This window comes from Protopterus annectens, chromosome 6.part0 (genome assembly GCF_019279795.1).
Source record: "Protopterus annectens isolate FY-2018-M chromosome 6.part0, PAN1.0, whole genome shotgun sequence".
Classification (NCBI taxonomy): Eukaryota; Metazoa; Chordata; order Ceratodontiformes; family Protopteridae; genus Protopterus; species Protopterus annectens.
The window spans coordinates 284,950,368-284,971,392 of NC_056737.1; the positions used below are offsets into that span (position 1 = coordinate 284,950,368).

Genomic DNA, 21,025 nt, shown 5'->3' on the forward strand with positions numbered 1-21,025 from the left:
CCCTGCACCCCCACACCCCCCCACTTTAGGTTCATAGGTTCATAGATTTGTACTAGACTAACTGCCCTTCTGGGCCATTTTAAGCCTAGCCACTACCCCTGTGAGAATCAAACCCTGCACCTTGTGTCTGTAAGGTAAACACCTTAACCATTATGCCAGCCTCCCACTATTCTAACTCCGAGGTCGCACTACAGTGGGGAAAAGGTCCAGTTCCCGATCCCCACTATAGTGCACCTCGCACTAAAAATGCCGAATCTACAATGAGCGGCTGTTACTGTCCATTCGCCATTGCACATTTGATGCATTCTGTTTTCGGCTTTCCAAAAACTTGAAAAAGTCCTTTTGGACTTTTATATTTCATTCGTGTGCATTACGCACATGTAAATGTAAACCGTTTCAACGTTTTCATTATCTATTGTTTTTGAAATAAGTAAAGCTTTTCTCTTTTCCTTTCCTAAATCTGAAAAAAAAAATACAACGCCATAATTTAGGATCCATATGAAAATCACTGCAGAGTATATCCAGTCTCTAAAAGAAATATGATTTTGACTGGAGCATAGACATCATTGTTTCCTGATGCTGACAAAATTTAATACAGGAGGGAGGGCAACATTTATTTGTTTGGAGCATCTCCTCTGCAGCAGTGGGGTCTATATTATTTAATCGAAGAGGCATTACAGTGAATGCCTCTTCATCGACCCTTAAAGAGCGAAGTGGCAGTTACGCGAACGGCCATCAGCGTGAATTTGCCCCTTTCCCCACTGTAGAGCAATCTCAGAGTTGGTATATTTAGTAAGGGGGGCGTGGGGGGTTTGGCCTCCCATTCTGAGGTGTTCTTAAAGAAAGTTTTATTTCTGGTCAGATGAGAGATTTTTTCCCTAGGGAAAGAAATCATTGATTTGGTCATTTGCATAATTGGCGGTTCGCTCCTTGGGGGTCAATGAAGAGACATTTGTTGTAATCCCTCGTCCATTAGATAATATAGACCACAGCAGTGTGCCTTAATTCAAATTTCAAGCATTTGTATTCTTGGAAACAACAGGCACAACTCACCAAATGCCCTTCCTAACCTTATCCTTACAGCTTTTGCAACATTAACATGTAATATCCAGTTATTTAATACCAATTTTTTGGATATTAATGTTTTCTAAATTTATTTATTTATTTATTTCAATTTGATAATCAGGGAAGTCCACTGGGCCACAAAGAGCCTAATTTCAGTGGAGGCCCAGGGAGAAAAGCTCCAATGAACAGTTACAGAGAAACAATATATACAATCATTTTTTTTATTGAAAATACAGTGTGCAATGCAATAAAATAGATGTGGTAAATACAGTAAATTCACAGAGAAATACAGCATACAATGCAATAAAATGAATGTGATAAGCATATTTTGAAAAAGACAAATAAGAACACCTGTGAAAACTTTTTTTTTGTTTTTGCAAGTTAGGACACGTGTTTGAGTAAGAGAGAAGAGTGGGTGCAGTAGGTGACACTGCACCCAAATTAGAAAGGAGTACAAGAATGATATGCTTATCAGCTAGTTCTTGTTAAAAGGGGGTCACCTACAGCTGCATGCAGGCTTAAATCTATCTGAAACGTATCTAGCAGGCTAGGAGTCATTGTGGGTTGAATTACACTTCTCTACTTTCAGATCTGAGTTCCTATGTAATAAAGACACTATTGTAGTACTATTCTGTTTACTTTACTGTACTTCTGTTTTCTTACGTATTGTTAGAGAGAAATAATTAAAGTGCTGTGGGTCAAATATTTCTACAGTCGTAAAAATAAGTTTAAATAAATGGGCTCCAACATTGATATATAACTATGTTTTAAACTACTTCTCCTTGCTTAAATAAATTGTTTTCCCCTTCTTGCAATGGCTCCTTGGTAGGGTAGGTAGGCAAAGCTACTTTCATGTAAGCAAACATGCATACATACTGGGGGAGGCCACATCTGTTCTATTACACTGCTACGGGCACAAGCATTATCCATTGTCTGACTTTTACATGCCAACCTCAGGACTCAGGAGTAACAAGTAAATACCTGCACACAGGCACATATATATATTGTAATCACTGTACCTGCCCGTACGGCTACTCAAAAATGCAATCACCTTGATTGCAGAATGCCCTAATTTTATCAGGTAACAGTACATAAATGGTACTCATTGCCATCTGTAACAGCACATCTGGCTCCATATTCTGATGTCCCTCACTTGTCATTAACCTTGGAAGAACTGCAGAAATGATTGATGTCTACTGGTTCTGAAATGATAGGCTTGTTTTGTGCATATATTCTGTTTCTGAGAATAATTAATAACTTAAAGGTTTGATTACATAGTTGTTTTCTGCCTTCAGCAAATGGATCTATTTGTGTTCATTTCCTCTTTATAGTGTATTATAGTGTGAAAAACAGCAAAGAGATAGTTTGGCTTTCTGTGTGAGCAAATGAAAAAAAAAAAGGAGTACTATTTCATTACAATAAATTAATTGGGGAACTTAAAAATGAAAGAAAGAAAGAAAAGAATGGATGAAAGAAAGGCTGGAATTAAGGGACACTGACAAAAATATACAGGACAGATGCCATACTACTGTATATTAGTCTCTGAAGAACCTTGTGTTACAACAGAGAAACATACAGCCTTTCATCTTTATTACAAGAGACAGAAGGGGCTGTGGAGAATTATTGCTCTAATATAAGTGAGGAAAAGTCTATAGTATTTATTCTCTTTGTCCAAGCACACTGGTTGCACAAACCACACTTTTAGAAGCCCCCATGGACATTTATTGATCATCTCTGACATACTGCTGAACACAATGGTCTCTGTGTACCCCACTTCAAAAACGGCACCTTTCTGTCCTGTCTCTCTATCTCTCTCTTTGAACTCCATATACACAAACTCATACCTTTAAAGCATAAATGCAGGGAAATATTAGAATTAGTAATTACTGCCATATATTTTAGTATGCACAGGTTGAATGCAGGACTAAGTAGTTATGGTCATACGTTTTTATGCAGAAGAAAACAGGAAGCCATAAATGATGGATGCCTTGTTGAAAGCATGAAGTGGGATTGAGCGTTATGCTGTATGTGTAGCCATTTTGTTTTGATCCACCAGGTGTTATGCTCAGATTTGTAATGCTGCTTCTGGAGATGTGGCATGGCTATCCATCCAGTGCATAAGTACTGCTTCCGCCTCCTGCAACGGTCATGTCAGCTTTAACTGTGTAACCTTTACTGGCTGGGTAACTAGGCTAATCAATATCATCCCTTTTCACTTAGATCTGGGTCTTGAAACAGCACACCGGTAATGATAAAACATTAACATAGGACTGACAGATCCAAATAAAGGACAACTACTATTGTATTTTTATCTGTCTGTCTACCTTTTTACTTAATTTGTATTTCATTCCAGCACAATTCAGCACACAGATGTATTGTAAGGAATTCAAATTTGGAATGTATTTCCAAGAATGAAATCTTTTGCAGATGTTTAACTTTGAACTTGTTTCCAACTTTGTGTGCTACTAGCTAACTAAAGGCATCAAGTGTGCCACAATCTGGATGAAGAAGCTGAATAAGGGAAGGGAAGCCTTGTGATCACAGTACATGACGACAGATAAGAAAATGATAAAACATTAAAAGCAAAAAAAAACCATTGCAGGAAGGACATTTTACAGTTACAGTGCACTCAACCAGAAGGTTGTCGTTGGTGTTGCTGTTGTTGTTTGTAGCTTTTGGGACAGAATAGCCAATTTGTTGCAGGAGGCAGAGAATTCACCTGGGGGTTGGGTCAAGAGATATCTTAAACCTTAGGGTGCATTAATTCAGAATTTGGATTATTTCTGCTTATTATCTGAGCTTTGCTCTGGCTAAGATCTACCTGAAATCAACTGGGCATATAAGTGAATTTAAGTACACTTTTATCTGCTCTTTTTCATATAGTTCTGCATTTAATTTATTTATTTGTGTTTCTCACTGAATATTAACTCAACTGAAAGTTGTGGCTGTGTCTCTACAGAGTACTTGTTAGAATTTCTGTGTAGCCATTGACAGCAGTGGGGGGTAGTTTCATCTCATCACTGATATCCTGTCCTGCCTTATATAAGTGGTACATTTTGGGTTACTGTGGCCGAAACATGTGGTACGAGTTGTAGCCTGGTAGTGCACTGCTGGGTGCTCTCTGGAGCCTTGAACCAGGTTTTAGTTACTGCATAGATTTCGACGTTCTCCATAATGAGGACTGCTTCGAGCACGTGCATTTTGAGATGGTGTCCCAGGCTGCATCTTGCATGAACTACAGAACAAACTAACCCCCCACCTAAACACGCTGTTCAACCTCAGCCTCTCCACAGGCTACATGCCCATAGAATGGTGCACAGCAATGGTTATTCCACTCCACAAAGGAGGGGCCACAACTGACCCTGGTAACTATCACCCCATAAGCCTGACTTGCTTGGTCTGCAAGGCTATGGAGTGCATCATGATGGAACTCATTAACAAAGACATTAGGAACCACCAAACACTTGACCCGACCCAGTTTGGCTTTGTTAAGGGCAGATCATGCCCACTAAACCTGGTTGACTTCTTTGAGACAGTCACCAAGGCCATAGACACAGGAAAGGTTGTTCACACAGCCTACCTTGACCTCGCCAAGGCTTTCAACACCATTCCCCACTCAGGTATTACAGAAAAACTCACCAGCCTGAACATAAACCCCTACATCATGAGATGGTTGCCAACTGGCTTACAGAAAGAACTCACACAGTAAGAATAGTGGGCTCCAGGTCCAACTCTAAACCAGTCACAAGTGGTGTCCTGCAAGGCTCGGTCATAGGACCCCTACTGTTCAGCATATACTTTTCAGAAGTATAGGCAAACACAGGAGGACTATGGCTAACCAAGTTCACCAATGACTGTAAACTGGGAGCCATAATTGACTCTCTGGCTGACACAGACATCCTCCAAAAGAGCCTTACTGAGAGAGATACCTGGTGTCAAAGTCATGGCCTCAAGTTAAATGCCAAAAAATGCATAGTCATCCCGTTTGGGAAAAACAAACCACCCACGAATTACCACATAGGTGGCATCCTCCTTAATACAGAAGAGGTAATAAGAGATCTGGGGATGCAGGTAGATAGTAATCTCTCCTTTGACAATCATATTGCCAAAGTAGTTAGGAAATCCTTCTATGTGGCCCATTTAATTACTAAAGGGTTCGCATCTAGAAATAAAGAGGTTATAGTGCCCCTCTACTCATCACTCATCAGACCCGTCATAGAGTACAATGCCCCATTTGGGAGGTACCTCACAAGACACTTCCAACAGCTGGAGAGACCATAAAAGTACCTCACCAAGAGGATTACTGGCTTCAAACATATGTCCTATGCAGCCTGGCTGAAAAAACTCCAGCTGTACTCAGTGGCATATTGCTTACTCAGAGGTGATCTCTGCCTGACTTACAAAGCCATGTCCAACTTAGAATTGATGGACATGCTCCATGAGCTCTAGTGAGCTAAACCTCACCACAACAATAAATAGAACATGCTGGAGGGATATATTCCTGTCACAGAGACTCCCCATGCTTTGGAACAAAATTTCAAACTACATTAGGCAGAGCCCCTCACTAACACTCGTCAAGAGAAACCTTGATGAGTGGATAGGTAACAGAAAATACATCCAGGGATCACTTCATTGGCTCTGCTTGACAGAGGATCAGTCAATTAATCAATGGGGTGGCGAAAGCCGACACACTCTGGCTAGGCTTATAAATGCCCTTGGGCAGATAGCCTCGTACCTACCTATGAGCTATCATGAATAATAAAGGCATCTTTAAGATATAGAAGTTGAGATGAGATAATGAATAAAAAAAGAGCACAACAATGTTTAGTATGACTTGAGGTGTTTATTTTTTATTCGGTCTTTTAGTTTCACTAACATAACTTGCATGTGTGCTGACTCAGTAAGGAAATATTTGGGCAAGTATTATGAAAAAACAATACAAGCTTAATAATAAAAACTTATACTTAGCTCTTCATTCAAAAGCCAAGTGTCTACAGTCCATCCTGTCATGAATAAAACAGTTCAAAAGATTCCCGCAGTTAAGAATGAGGTAACTTCAGATTGCTGCTTACAAATTATCTTTGTAGTGTTTGAGGAATGTTTTAAAATGTGGGAAAGTAAGGCTGAATGTATGATATTATGCCATATTGCTGCAGTGTTAAAGACCTTCACTGTAGAGGGGTTCCTTAGTATGAATATTTGAACGAGCATGACAGAGAAAAGTACGGTTGGAGGCAGCCTGAGGGTGAAGCTTTCGTGGAACCCTACCCTACTTAGTAAAGGAGAGGGAGAGAGCAGAACCTAGACCAGGAAAGGGCCTTGGCAATGAATCTGTAAATGACTTACTGCTGAAGAAAGAATGCTCTTGAGATAGAGTGGAAGGGATTTTCATGTTGCAACAAAATCAGAATGTATACATTCAGATCAGGAGTACCTACAGCCTTGAAATGTCAGAAGATCATTTGGTTACTAGTAAAGGAAGGGCCTGTTCAGCTCTGAACAGAAGGATAGCTGAATTCAGCAGTGACTTAATGACTTAACTTGGTAACAGACTAAAGATATATATATATATGTGTGTGTGTGTGTGTGTGTGTGTGTGTGTATGTATGTGGGTGTGTGTGTATGTTTGCCTGTATGTGAGTATATATATATATATATATATATATATATATATATATATGTGTGTGTGTGTGTGTGTGTATGTGTGTGTGTGTGTCAATGAGTAAAGCATAATATGAAGTCAAGAAAGCCACCAATCTACCCAAAACAGGACACTTTACAATACTGCACCTAGAAGAGGTCATATGCTAATTTGGATGTACACTTTGAGCTTGGGGTAGGTTTCAAAGATCATGGTGTTAGTTTTCACAAAGTGTACCATGACATTCATTTGAGATATTCAAAATGCTGTTAAGGTGAGATCATTGTACATCAGGGATCTTACTGTCCCTACCAAGAGACCACACCTCATGAGGGTTACACAGTCCAACAGATGGTATACAGCCTACAGCTCATGGTTAATGAATAAGACCTATTGGTAAATAACAATGACCTCTGTCCAAATCTTTGAGAGTCAAACATAGTAGAGTTTATGAATACTACATGGCAGCAGTTTAAATCTGCTCCTAGAAACAAATCTTTTCATAATACTTAAAGTGTCAACCAATAGAAAGAATACTCAAGACTGTAAAATGACTAAATATGAAACACATTGCAAAAATATTTCATTTCATAAAAAAATTCAAAGCTAAAGGTAAACAAAGGCAAAGGACCTAGAAACCAGATCTCTAACTCTTCCAAAAACTACCTGCTTTTTCACAGAAAAATGTCAATTTAGGGCTTCTTTTAGATTTTTTTAACTATTTTAGATTCAAAACAGACAGCAATATATCCCTGGAATCTTAAATAACATAGTTGGCAAAAAGCTTAAATATTTAACTGTATAGTTTTCTTCTCTATAGAATAGACTGGATGACTTTGGATACTAAGTGAAAAAGGAAAATGTAAGCATATTGAGTATTCCAAGGAGTCTTAATGTCTCTGTTACAAAACCATTTTGGTTTAATATTTTTCTAAATGTTTATAGTCTAAATGTTCTGGTCACTGCAAATATTCATGAAAACATGTCTTAATGGGATTTCAATATGACAAACCTAAAATGCTCTGCAAACACAAGACCAAAAACTTTTTAAACAGATTTATTAAATTTTATATTAGGGCAATTCTTGACTTCACCAAAAAAATATTTATAATGGATAGCCTGGTGTTTGCTTGTATCCTGCAGTGGGTAGATACTGATGACTCATTTAACTGTGGTTAAGCAAGACTATGCCATTACCTCAGTCTTCTTCTTCCTGAATCCTTAAGTGGTCAAAGGTCATTATCCTAATGGGATTGGCAGTGAATAAGGAAAGTATTGTCAATATTCAAACATAAATTCATAGATTAGTACTAGGCTAACTGCCCTTGCGAGCCATTTTAGGCCTAGTCAATTATCCCCTGTGAGACTCAAACCCTGCACCTTGTGTTTGTAAGGCAAACACCTAAATCATTAGGCCACCCTGTTACTAAGGCATCTGCTGTTGATATTAATGATGATTCTGTTTTTGTACACACCAGAAGTGACCTTCAAGGTGTGCCAGGTACACCTGCAGAAGTTCTTAGACTCTCTCTTCTGCTCAAAAAGACAAAGTGCTGTATCAGCTTACTCGGGTCACTCACTATGCCACAATCCAAGAACATAAGCATGAGACAATCAAGCCCTTCTACCATTTCAGTAATTATCTCTGCCTAAAAGGAATCAATGACAGGATAATTCATACAGGATCTAACTAGTAATACCTCCTATGGGAAGTGATTCAGTGAATTTTCACCAACTGCAATCTATGAAAGGATACCAAGGTATAGGTATACAGGTGTGCAATTCACTTATCTCAACCTTTTTTACGGCTATTCAGCCTGTGTGGCTTTCCATCAACATTATATAAAAGGATTACAGATGTTAATTCACTGATGTCTACATGAACCACATGACTGGAGAAGACATGGATCTAACACCAAATTTCTACACCTAGACCAGTGTCATTAACCCTGAGGCAGCTATCCTCAGATATAGTTCTGAGGATACCGATGCAGAGCCTACAACTGTCTGCTACTTCATCACATTGCTGTTAAACATGCTCTTCTCAATATTTCCTCTCTTGTGTGACTCTAAAGAAACCTTTCCCTTCTGCCACCAGTACCAGTGATTTTGTTTCTTTTCTTCTCGTACTCACTTTGCATTTATCTTGCATAATTTTCTTTTGTTTTTCTTTCGCAGTTATTCATCTCCAATGCATTCGTCTTGCATATCTTCTACAGATTTGTTTGATGTTTATATTCTTCTCTTACCATTACATCTTTTGTTATGAATGATATTGGTCTACAGTTGTAATTTGTATTCTGTGAAATGTTTTATCCCTGGCCTCCACTGAAAATGGGTTCTTGCCCAGTCAGACTTTCCCGGTAAATGCATGACAATAAATAAATGATTCTGCTGGATTGGATACGTTTTTCAGTTATCTAATATTCCCCACACATTAGATATTCTTATTAGTACAGATTCTGTGGTATTGAGACAAATCACAAATACAATGATACCATACCTTAAGAAAGCAAGTATGAACAATATTAGGTGGGAGGCAATACCCATGACTTGAACTACGTTGTACCACAACCTTCAGTAATTATTATCCCATTCTGACAAGAAAGTCTTTGCTTTTGAAACAGAAAAGGAAGAACATTTGTTCCTGAATGCTTTGAAGAAATACTGGCAAAATTGGCTAAAGAAACATTATGAAATGGATGCCTTCTAGTAGAAGGAGTTTCTTATGTCTGTAATAATATGGAGGAAAGCTCACAATATTGCTATGAATCAAAATGCTTACACACATAGTAATTGTGATCACAAAATAACTACGTCCTTAAAATTTGTTGACAAAAGAGGATGATGTGTTGTAAAGATAATCCACGATGACTGAACCTGTCAAGAATAATTTAGGACGTAGTGTCAACACACTGTGAACTTGAATGGAAACCTAGCATATAAATCATTATAAATAAAATGAACAACTTTCTATACCACTGATTAAGAGGTTTGCAAAATAACTTCCATGTCACAGACTAGCATTCTACCAAATACAAATGAACTGTCAAATAGCAGGTGTGCAAATTTATATTATGCAGGGAAATAGGTTATTTTGTGATGCATTCATTTATGCCACAACTAATTAATCAGTTCTGACAGAAGGACTTTTCCTTATTAGGAGTTCATTAATCTCAAATTCATACATTTATTCTGCAGCTTAGAAACTCACTATAAAGTCGAAAGTATATATAAATTGAAGCTTAATATATTACACTGCATAAATTAAATCAGAAGAGTGACCACTGCTTTGGTTGCCTGAAAGAACAATTTCCATCTTTCAAAATATGTGTGCCTTGCAAGCAAGAATTTATAACTTGTTAATTTGATTTCTAAACTTCCAAAATAAGCTGCTAATTATTATGAAAATTCAACAAGCGGAGTTTCACACCATTATAAACTGAAAGCTTAACAAATTTGTCAGACTATCATTAATATAAAATTGCATGAAAAATGCATGAAATGTACATACATGAAAAAAATCTGCATCCAAATAATGAATTCTAGAGCTATAAAATAGCACATTCAATTGACATACTAACAGTTTAGAATATATGGTGCTATAGGAAGCAATAAAATATAGATTCATACAATTTTGATCTCTAGCAAAGATATTTTCATATAATGCTTAAGTCATATTTCAAGCTCAAATATATATTGATTTAACAAATCACACAAATCTGTTACTTCAGCTTGTTTCTATAGCTAAAACTACTAAATAAGGTTGTCAAATTAATACAAGGTAAATGTTTAAAGAAATTAATGCTACTCTCATGGATAGGATTATAAGCATTTTCTGAGTTACAGTTTCTAAGATCTCTCTCTCTCTCTCTCTCTCTCTATATATATATATATATATATATATATATATATATATATATCCCAGCACAAATACACTAAAGATAAAGATCTGCTAAATGTATGTATGTTGGATGAGCCCGACTTTGAACACACTGTATCAACAGACAGGTGGTCAGATGTTATTGTGAAATGTTGAAAACTTATCATTTATCAAGCACCTCACTGAGAAATTATCTTACAATTTTGGGCAACAGCTAAAGCATATGCAAATAGCACATGCACAGTATTGTAAGGGAGAACATTCAGTCTTTGCACAAAATGCACCCTAGCTAAGCATTAAGCCCAGGAACTAATACCTTTGAGGTAGCCGCACAGAGTGCAATGCCACTCTGCCACCACTGGAGAGATATCAAAATGTACACGAGAATAGCACATATAAAAATGATTGATACAACTAATATATAAGCTTCAGAGTTCTGCAAATAACAAAACCTACTAGCAAATAAACACTCTGGATAACACTTGTGTCACTAAAGATGTGGTTTTGAATGTAATCTATAAATTAGTGCACAGATTATAATGACTGCAGGAACACAGTTTTTATCAATAACTCATAAGCTACAAAATCACATCACATTGACAGTTTCACTGTACATTTTAATATGTTTCTTAAAAATAAACCTAAAAAGATTTATTTTCAAGGACACATCATACAACATTAACAAGCTGTAGTAAAAATCTTAATATTTAGTTCTTGTTAATATAATGTACACTAAAAGTCCAGTAGCGGTTTGAAATATGTTGTTCTTTTTGTACCACACTGGGCCATTAGGCATTACAAGACAGGAGTGTCTGCAATTTATAAGTGAATGTCAGCTCAATTAGGGATAGTTGCTTATTAAATGTGGATCATTTGAGCTACAAAATATTAAGTAATGTGTTCTCCAGCAAATCTACCTACTGTATTACCAGCCAGCTCAGGTTTATGGGATACTTTAAATTGTAGGTTAGTTAGAAGATGCAAGAAATACTGAAATGATGGGTGTAAACACTTATTCACAGGACATAATCAGACAGCATGGGGGAGAAATGACCTAGCCTTACATAACTTTCTGGTTTTTAGCTGATTTTAGAAACAGCATCATATATATGCGTGTTGAAATGCAACTGGATATCAGTGATGAGACAAAACAATTTCATAGAACTTACTTTCTCAGCTGGTGACTCATCCAAACAGATTAAGGTAAGACCCTCAAATTAGGCATTCATATTTACTTCACAGTTCCATTTTATAATAAGAGATTCAGAGCTCTAACAAACCATTTACCATTCACTCCCACCCCATATCACAAAGCATTCACAGATACACATCATTATATACTATTCAATACCAAACCACATCAGACACAAATCCTTAAATAATATTTACAGCCATGTGAAATTACACAGTATTCATAGCCAACTATCAAACAACATTCAAAGCCAATCCCTGCCACACATCATTCAAACCAATACCATATTATACAGCATTCACAGCCATAAATTATAACATCCACATCATCTGACATTCACAACTACATAATGTGAAATTCTACTTAGTTCAAGGAGACACCAGAAAGTAATCAGAGCAACACCACTAGCATAAAGCAATATGGCTTGAATGACAACTTTAAATAGTGGACATGCTCATCCTGTGAGTGAGAGAAGGAGGAAAACAGCGGGATGCATACAGCCACAATCTTTTCTGGGGGGGTTGCACTCTAGAGGTTGTCTTGTGGGGGTGGGCAAGCTCATCATTCACAAAGTCTGCCTGATTACGAACATTTTCACCAAGTGCATGTGAGTGTGTACTCACAAGAGAATGGTACTGTAGGTGCGTTATTCAGTGCAAGTCAAACATGTCCTTACCCAGAGGCACACTTAGGGGCTTAGACAAAAAAGCTGCTATTCCAAGATAGCACTGAAAACAAAATCTCCCAGATTTTTTTCCTAAATGATAGCCCCTAATGATTGCTCTTGCTTTTCCAGATCTGGGACTCCCATCCTCTGCTAGAGAATGAATGGGCTGAAATCCAGTGTTGCAGTAGTTTGATGGTCAAGTCTCAGAGGAGAAAAAAGCATTCACAGTATACTGAAATAGAATTCACCTCCATGCATTGCAAAGCAGTCGTCACCATAAATTATAGGTTCATAGGTTCATAGGTTCATAGGTTGGTACTAGGCTATCAGCCCTAGGGCCTATACAAGCCTAGCCATAACAATTCCCTGGCTATTTCTTCCCACATTATTTACTTTCCTGGACCTCTGTCTAGCAGGGCGACTGACGTGATCCCTGGGGTGAATTTCCTTTCTCCCATCCAATCGTCAAGGTTCCTCTTGAAGAGGTCCAAAGAGGCACTCTGCTTGACATGTATGGGCAATCTATTCCAGAGTCTGGGGAGTCTCTGGGTCAGGAACCTATCCCTCCAGCATGTTTTGTTTATTGTGATGACAAGGTTTAGATCCCTGGAGCGTGTATCTCTGAGGGATTGGGATTTCTTTAAGTGTAGCATGTCCAACAGCTCTGGGTTTGACATGGCCTTGTATGTTAAGCAGAGATCGCCTCTGAGTAGACGATATGCGACAAAGTATAGCTGGAGTTTTTTAAGGCGGTCAGCATAGGGCATCTGCTTTAGGCCTGTGATTCTTTTAGTGAGGTATTTCTGAGGCCTTTCCAGTTGTTGCAGATGTCTTGAGAGGTACATACCAAATGGGGCGTTGTATTCTATAATGGGTCTAATGAGGGATGAGTACAGTGGGACAATGACCTCCTTTTTTCTGGATGAAAAGCCCTTCGTGATGAGGTGTGCCACATAGAAGGATTTCCTGACTGTTGTGGCGATGTGGTTATCAAAGGTGAGACCACTGTCCACCTGTGTCCCTAAGTCTCTTATCACACTTTCTGTGTTTAGTGTACTGCCACCTATATGGTAATTCATGGATGCATGTTTTTTCCCAAAGGGGATAACGATACATTTCTTGGCATTGAGCTTGAGCCCATGGCTCTGGCACCAAGCATCTGTTTCTGTAAGGCCCTTTTGTAGAGTATCCACATCATTTGGGGATTCAATAATGGCTCCCAGTTTGCAGTCATCTGAAAACTTTGTTAGCCAGAGTCCCTTAGTGTTGACCTGTACTTCAGAGAAGTAGATGCCAAACAAGAGCAGCCCCAGGACTGAACCCTGAGGTACTCCACTTGTCACTTGTCTGGAGCTGGATTTGGAGTCGGCTACTTTTACAGTGTGGGTTCTATCAGTAAGCCATTTAGCAACCCATTGGGTGACATAGGGATTAGTACCCAACTTAGTAAGTTTATCTATGATTCCAGAGTGGGGGATGGTGTCAAAGGCCTTGGCAAGGTCTAGATAGGCTGTGTGGACCACCTTACCCTTGTCCATGGCTCTGGAGACTGATTCAAAGAAGTCAATCAGGTTCAGGAGACAGGATCGGCCCTTCACAAACCCAAACTGGGTGGGGTCCAGTGTTTGAAGGTTGCCAATGTCTTTGTTTATAAGTTCCATGATAATATGCTCCATGGCCTTGCAGATAAGGCTTGTCAGACTGATGGGACTGTCCGGGATCCAAGGTGGATCCCCCCTTGTGGATTGGGATAACTGTAGCTCTGCGCCACTCAGTAGGCACGAAACCTGAGGTGAGGCTATGATTAAACATGACACTTAGGTGAGGTGCCAGTTCATATTGTAGTTCATGTAGTACACAGCCCGGGATGTCATCTGGTCCCATGGATGCTGTATTCTTGGCTTTAGAGAGTGCGTTTTGTACCTGTGTGGCCGTTATTACTGGAATTTGGCAATCTTCCGGTATTGAGATGGGCCATTTAGGGGGTGAGAGGGGGGTGAAGTTGGCACTGAATCGATCTGCCAGGATATTGGCAATATCCTTTGGATCAGTATATTTATTGCCATTCTGTTTTAGCTCAGAGCAGATCTGAGCATTGCCATTTAGATTCTTGACATAGTTATAGAATGCTTTGTGGTTGTCTTTGGAATCTTTGGCAATTTTATTTTCATAACTAGCTTTGGAGGATTTTATGAGGCATCTCAGTTTCTTACTGAGGCTAGTAAGGAGTTTTTGCATCCTGGGATTTTCCTCTTTTCTGCAAAAGTTTCTTCCTTTTGTTGTAAAGTTTGTTTATGGCAGGGGACCACCAGATTGGCTTCCTTTTTTGGATGAGAGCATTTTGGTTCTATTTGGGATGGCACGATTCATGCATGAGTGGACGTGCTCAGACAGTGCCTTAGTGTAGGATTCAGCAGTTGAACTTTCAGTTCCGCCTGCATGGGTGTCATGAAGTTTGTCACTTCTGACTTGAGTGGCATGAAGTTGGCTTTGGAGAAGTTTTTATGGTGATTTCTTTACTGGGGTGGGGTGGGATGTGGATGTTAAGGGTGATTAGCTTATGGTCAGACCTGACTAACGAGGGGTGACCATAGGTATGGAGCATTGATTTGCCATGTTGGTAATGACCAGGTCTAGGATATTGGAGCCCCTGGTGGGACTATGGATTAGTTGATCCAGGGCGTTGGAATTTATGAATTCCAAGAACCGTTATGCAAAGGTGTTGGGACATGAGTAGTTTTCCCAGTTAATGGCAGGGTAGTTAAAATCACCCAGTATTAGGGTGTTTGGTTCTATCTTAATATTTTCCAGTATGTTTAAAAAGGTGTAGTGAGAATCTTGGGATATGGTGGGGGATCTGTAGCAAGCTACAATTTGGATTGCAGTCTTACCTAGTGTTAGTTGCACTTGGAGAATTTCAGACACATTGTGTTGGCCAACTAGCCTGGTGGTGTGAATATCCTTGGTGAATATTGACACTCCTCCACCTTTAGTGTTTCGGTCCTGGTTTGGTGGCCGAAAAGTGTGGTAAGAGTTGTAGCCTGGTATTGCAGGGGTGCTCTCTGGAGCCTTGAACATAAAACATTCATGGCTACAAATCACAAACCATTCATACCCACACAGCATTATACATCATTTGTAGCTGCATATCACTGTCTAGCATTTACATCCAATCCATGCTTCACAGCATTCACACTACACTACATTATGGACCGTTAACACCAACAATGCTTCACATAAAGTTCGTAATCACAGAGGTTTACATTATATTTATACCTACACCTCATCACAGAGCATTCACAGCCATGTATCATTACACAGAAAGAGCCATACCACATCACACACCTCTGACACTGGCATATCCTTCTATAGCATTCACAGTTATGTCACATTACACAACATTCATAAACACATATCCTTGCACAGCATTCATAACCATATGACACTGCACAATATTCACAGCTACTGGTCATTACACAACATTCAGAGCCACACCACATCCCATGCTATTCATATCCACACTACATTACATAGCATTCACAATCAGCTACCCTTACCCAACAGTCATATTTTCAGCTACACATCACTGCACAACATTCCCTACAACATAACACAGTACTCACAATCCCTTACCCTTACCAATCATTTCTAGCCAAGCATCACCACAGAGTATTCACAGATACACATCACTAAACAATATTCCCTACCATTTAACATAATGGAAATGTGTCGAACCATTGACTGTGATTTTGTTGAAGGTGCAAAGTTTAAGAGTAATTTGCTGAAACTACTTCAGTGATACTTGAGTTTTCTTCTGTGTCTGTTGCTGTATGATGTTGGAGTTGGCAAATATGTGTTTTTGGGGTCTAGGGGGTGTCTCCCCACATAGGAATGCATGACTGCTTACATCCCTGCAAAAGAAGAAAAAAACAGACTTCCTTCAAGGTTGACTGAAAGTCATTTTTTTTCATTGAATTTCTTTCAAAGTTTTTACCTTTGCCAAAATCACTGTCAGTCTGCTGACACAAATACTGTAGAGTATTTAGAGCCACAAATTATTACACTACAGTCACTACCGCATGTCATTTTACATCCACAAACAAATGTGATTAGACTGCATTCTAGCCAAATAAAGTTTACTCATCATTCACAAACAACACCTCATAACTCATTTAATACCACACTATATTCATACAGGATTCCCAAGTATAGCTTATGGCTCAACAGTGCACCTTATTTATAAGGCATTCACAGACACCTGTCATGACTCAGCTCTTACCACTTCACTATATGTACACAGCATAAACAAAAACATCTCATGACTCAGCTCCTAATACCACATTTTATTTACAAAGCATTCACAGACACATCTTACAACTTCGCATTTAACATCAAACCATATTTTCATGGTATTCACAACATATTTCATGACTCAGCATTTACCACCACACTATATTTACTTAGTATTTACAACATATACCATGACTCAGCATTTAACATCAAACCATATTTTCATGGTATTTACAACATATTTTATGACTCAGCATTTAACCCAACACCACATTAAATTGCATTTGCAAAAATTTCATGACTCAGCATTTAACACCACATCACAATTATACAGCATTAACAGGCAGATCTCATGACTAAGTATTTAATATGTCACTGTGTTTACTCAATATTCAAAAACATATCACCTTTTTACACATCATCTACATCAGTTTCTAATTCTCTGCCTGAAACATGGTACGATATTCACTATACAAAGCAGGTTGCCATTATTGCAGCCTTGTCAGGTTACATGCTATTCTGTGTTGTTCTATATTACATAGCCTTTGTAGCTGTACCTCATCTTCCCATTTACAACTTGTTAATCACGTAAAAGCTGCATCTGTACCTCATTACACATTCCTTTCATGATTCAGCTGTGTATCACAGGCATGTTATATACACCTTATTATTCTTTGAGACATACCGCTCCATTTGAAGTTACATTACTACATTTAGTAGATACCCAATCTGATATGCACTGTTTAGATTTAAAGAAATACCTTAATTATTGAAAATAATGCCTATGCACAGTATGATCAAACATTAAATAAACTAACACACTGTTCTTTTGCATGACACTTTGTCTTTCTGTGTATGTATAATGTGAAGTCTATTCCATTCCACTCTTATTTTATGTGCTTAAGCATGCATTTGCATTCTTGTACACAAAATCATAGACAGACACTCACACACGTGCATGCACATATTAATATACAAGTTTACTTTTCAAAGACTGAAGGTTAAAAATATTCTACAACTTGTCTTGTAGTTCAGCATAATCTTAGATGCATAGTTTTCAGTGTGCTAAATATTTCTACAGCAAATAAACCTAGATTGTATGGCTAACTCTGTATGCATGATGAATCTTGCTCTGAACATCTAAGCATCAATGTCATCATGATTTAATTAATATTGCAAGATGTTCCACTTCAAATTGAAATGAATATGCATTTTGGAACATTGCTTAGAAATATATGCAGTAAAATTAGATTGCATTATAATTAAAGTTTAATCAACAAATAGGGGGGAAAAGCATGGCTATATTTACCGTAATGCTTGGTGTTGAACGATTCTTCCTCGATGTTGTTGTTGCCATTGTGGTTGTGGTCTCCATGATGGTCGTGGACATTTCAGGCATCGTTGTTGTGGTCGTTCCCAAGATGGAAGGCACCTCCCCAACCTGCCTCACGCTGCCATTGATTTTTATATTTGGATGCTTCTCAGCAGCCATATTTAGCACCTTCAGTCCATTATAGTACAGGCCAGACAGCTGTCCTTGAAATGGGCGTCCTCTGTCATTCCCACCGATGCTTAATTTGGCCTGGGTGTTGAAGATGGTTAACTGCCGGCCTGAAGAAAAAATATTGTTACCACATTTATTTTCACAGTGACACAGAATGTTTGACAGTTGTGGGAGATGAAAGCACATGATTTTGGTTCTGAAGAATTTGTTACTACTGAAACTGTATTTGCCATGATCATGAACAATTCCTAATTTTACAGCATGGATCTTGGCTTACATGACATTCTCTGTCACTACATGAAAGTGTATTTTGATTGCTTATTGTGTCTTTAATTGATATTGCCTGTGTATTACTATTGGGTTGCCGGTTTCCTGACAATCACATCTGACTAGAAATAAGATTCACAACCATCTATCGGTCTATCTTTTCACTTACTTTATTGGCAGAAACAATAAAGTTAACAGACTGTACATACGTTAAAGATGCAGCTTGCATTTCATGAGAACAATATGTGTTAAAAAATTATATATTTTTTGGATTGTCAGTTGGTCTTCTACTCCTTTATTTGTGCAAAGGGGCACTGTCTTGTAGCATCACTGAATTTAACACTTGTAATCTTTGGGGTCCCACTTATGAAACTATTTTAATATTACTCAATATTACTCAATCTATACTTAATCTATACAACATCAATAGATCCAGATGTTTTAGATTAACAGGGACAAAGTAAATAACAATCAATCAGGAAATACAGAATTTATTTACTCTATTGCACTGTAATAAACTAGCAAACAAGTGAAACAGAACCATTTTGATTGAAACGTACATCATTTCAGGTTCTTATACAGATGTGTGTACTTCACTATGACTTTTCATTTCTAAACTCCATTGTGGCAGCTTTATTAATATTTAATCTCACTGGTCTAGTCGGTTAGATTTTATTTTAGAGAGGTTCTTGGGGTAGTAGCAGTAAAAATGAATCATCATGGCTTTAAGAGACCTCAAAAGATGCTTATAACAGTCTAAAACATTGTTGTACTGCAAATAAAACTCAATAAATGGATTTTCCTGATCCATTTTGGTGTGTAACACTGGGACTAATGCAGACCAAATTATGTATGCCTGTATTTCATGTTGATTCCTTTATGATTACAAAATCCCAAACTAGTGATAAACACATTAGTTTCTGGACTTTCTAAATAGCAAGAATACATTATAACATTGCTTCTGTGTGTCTTATAAGTAAACTTTTGTGGTTATGATATCATCCACACTCCAGTTTGGATCCAACCATTTCCACTAATGGGTATCAAACACTTATCTCTCTGAATGTGTCCGTAAGTTAATTCAAATGATGGGTTCAGGACCTAGACTAAGTGTAGCTGCTAAATAACTTCCTGTCAAAGTTCACAACTTGTACTATTCTATGCTTCTGAAATGAAATAATTTGATAAAAATGTCCTTTTATCGTACAGATTTAGAAGAAATGGTGTTCAGGTTTGAATTATTTCCATCATTATATGATGCACAGCAATTGTTTTCATTGCAGCTGTATGTGTGTATCGATCTACATATATATGTATATGTGTACCTATCTCTCCCTATATATCTATAGATATAGATATATAGATATAGATAAATATATATATATATATATATATATATATATATATATATATATATATATATATTTATTTATATTATTTTCCTTTGGGGAAGGGGGGCAAATCAGAAGGCACTGGTACATTAAATGATGTACTCATATTTCATATTGGTGTATTTGAGCTATAAAATGGCAAAGACAAATGCACACCAGTAGTGCAGCAGTAATAAGGAAATAAAAACTAGACTGGGCCATTGCCCATCTTTAGTTAATTTCCTTAAAAGGCTCACATTTTACAAAAATGACATTTTTTGAAAATGATTTAATCTCAATGTTATTTATGAAATTATGTGAGGAAGTGTTTTGTTGGCGAAGCAATTCTTCTTGCTGTATGCTAGAAACCTAAGACTATGCCTCAGATATCAGTCCAACAAAGGACAATCACTCAGTCATAGTAGTACCTATTGTGTTATCTATTTTATTCAACCTAAAAATGTTTAAAAAAAATGTCAGAGTGTGCTATACATGTTACGATTATGTCTCTTGTGTTAAAATGTCATAAATAGTTATAATTAACTACACTATATTCATTTTTCTTTCACAGATCTAGGTTAGAAAAAAGCATGTTTTAAAAATTATTGTATCAGAATAATTATATTTTGTTTTACTTAAGTACTATTAACTTAATTCTCCAATATTCTGTGCATCTATCTTAGATTTCTGCCTTCACCTAAATTGATAGATACAATTGTGTGTGTGTGTGTGTGTGTGTGTGTGTGTGTGTGTGTGTGTGTGTGTGTGTGTGTGTGTGAGAGTCTGTGTGTGTGTGTCTGTTTTTCACAGTACAGGCAGTCCCTGGGTTAAGCACAAGATCTGTTTTTTAGTCTGTCCTTAAGTCAAATTTGTATGTAAGTCGAAACATGTACATGGAACATTCTACTGTACTGCGTTACAATACAGTACAGTACAGTAGAAGGTTGCATACAAAAATATGTTAAACTTGCCTCTTTTTAAGCTTCACTTCACATTTCTGTACTACCGGCATCACCCACGAATGTTTTCTACTCTTTCCTAAACATTCAGACCTCTGCCAAACCTCCTACTGTCACCTAGACCCTAGTGAGCCTCAATGCCCTTTGCCCATTCTACTGTACAGTACAGTAGCTGCTTCAGTACTGT

The 21,025-nt window shown here is 37.8% G+C and overlaps 1 protein-coding gene across 6 annotated transcripts in view; it reads right to left on the bottom strand.

Annotated features, from left to right (window-relative positions):
* Positions 1 to 21,025, bottom strand: part of LOC122804267 (neurexin-3-beta-like) — a 1,298,689-nt gene that overhangs the window by 437,272 nt on the left and 840,392 nt on the right. For all 6 annotated transcript variants that reach the window (XM_044074044.1, XM_044074043.1, XM_044074042.1 and 3 more), the window contains exon 5: positions 18,048 to 18,349. In XM_044074044.1, the coding sequence (XP_043929979.1) occupies positions 18,048 to 18,349 (302 nt within the window). The remainder of the gene's footprint in view (positions 1 to 18,047; positions 18,350 to 21,025) is intronic.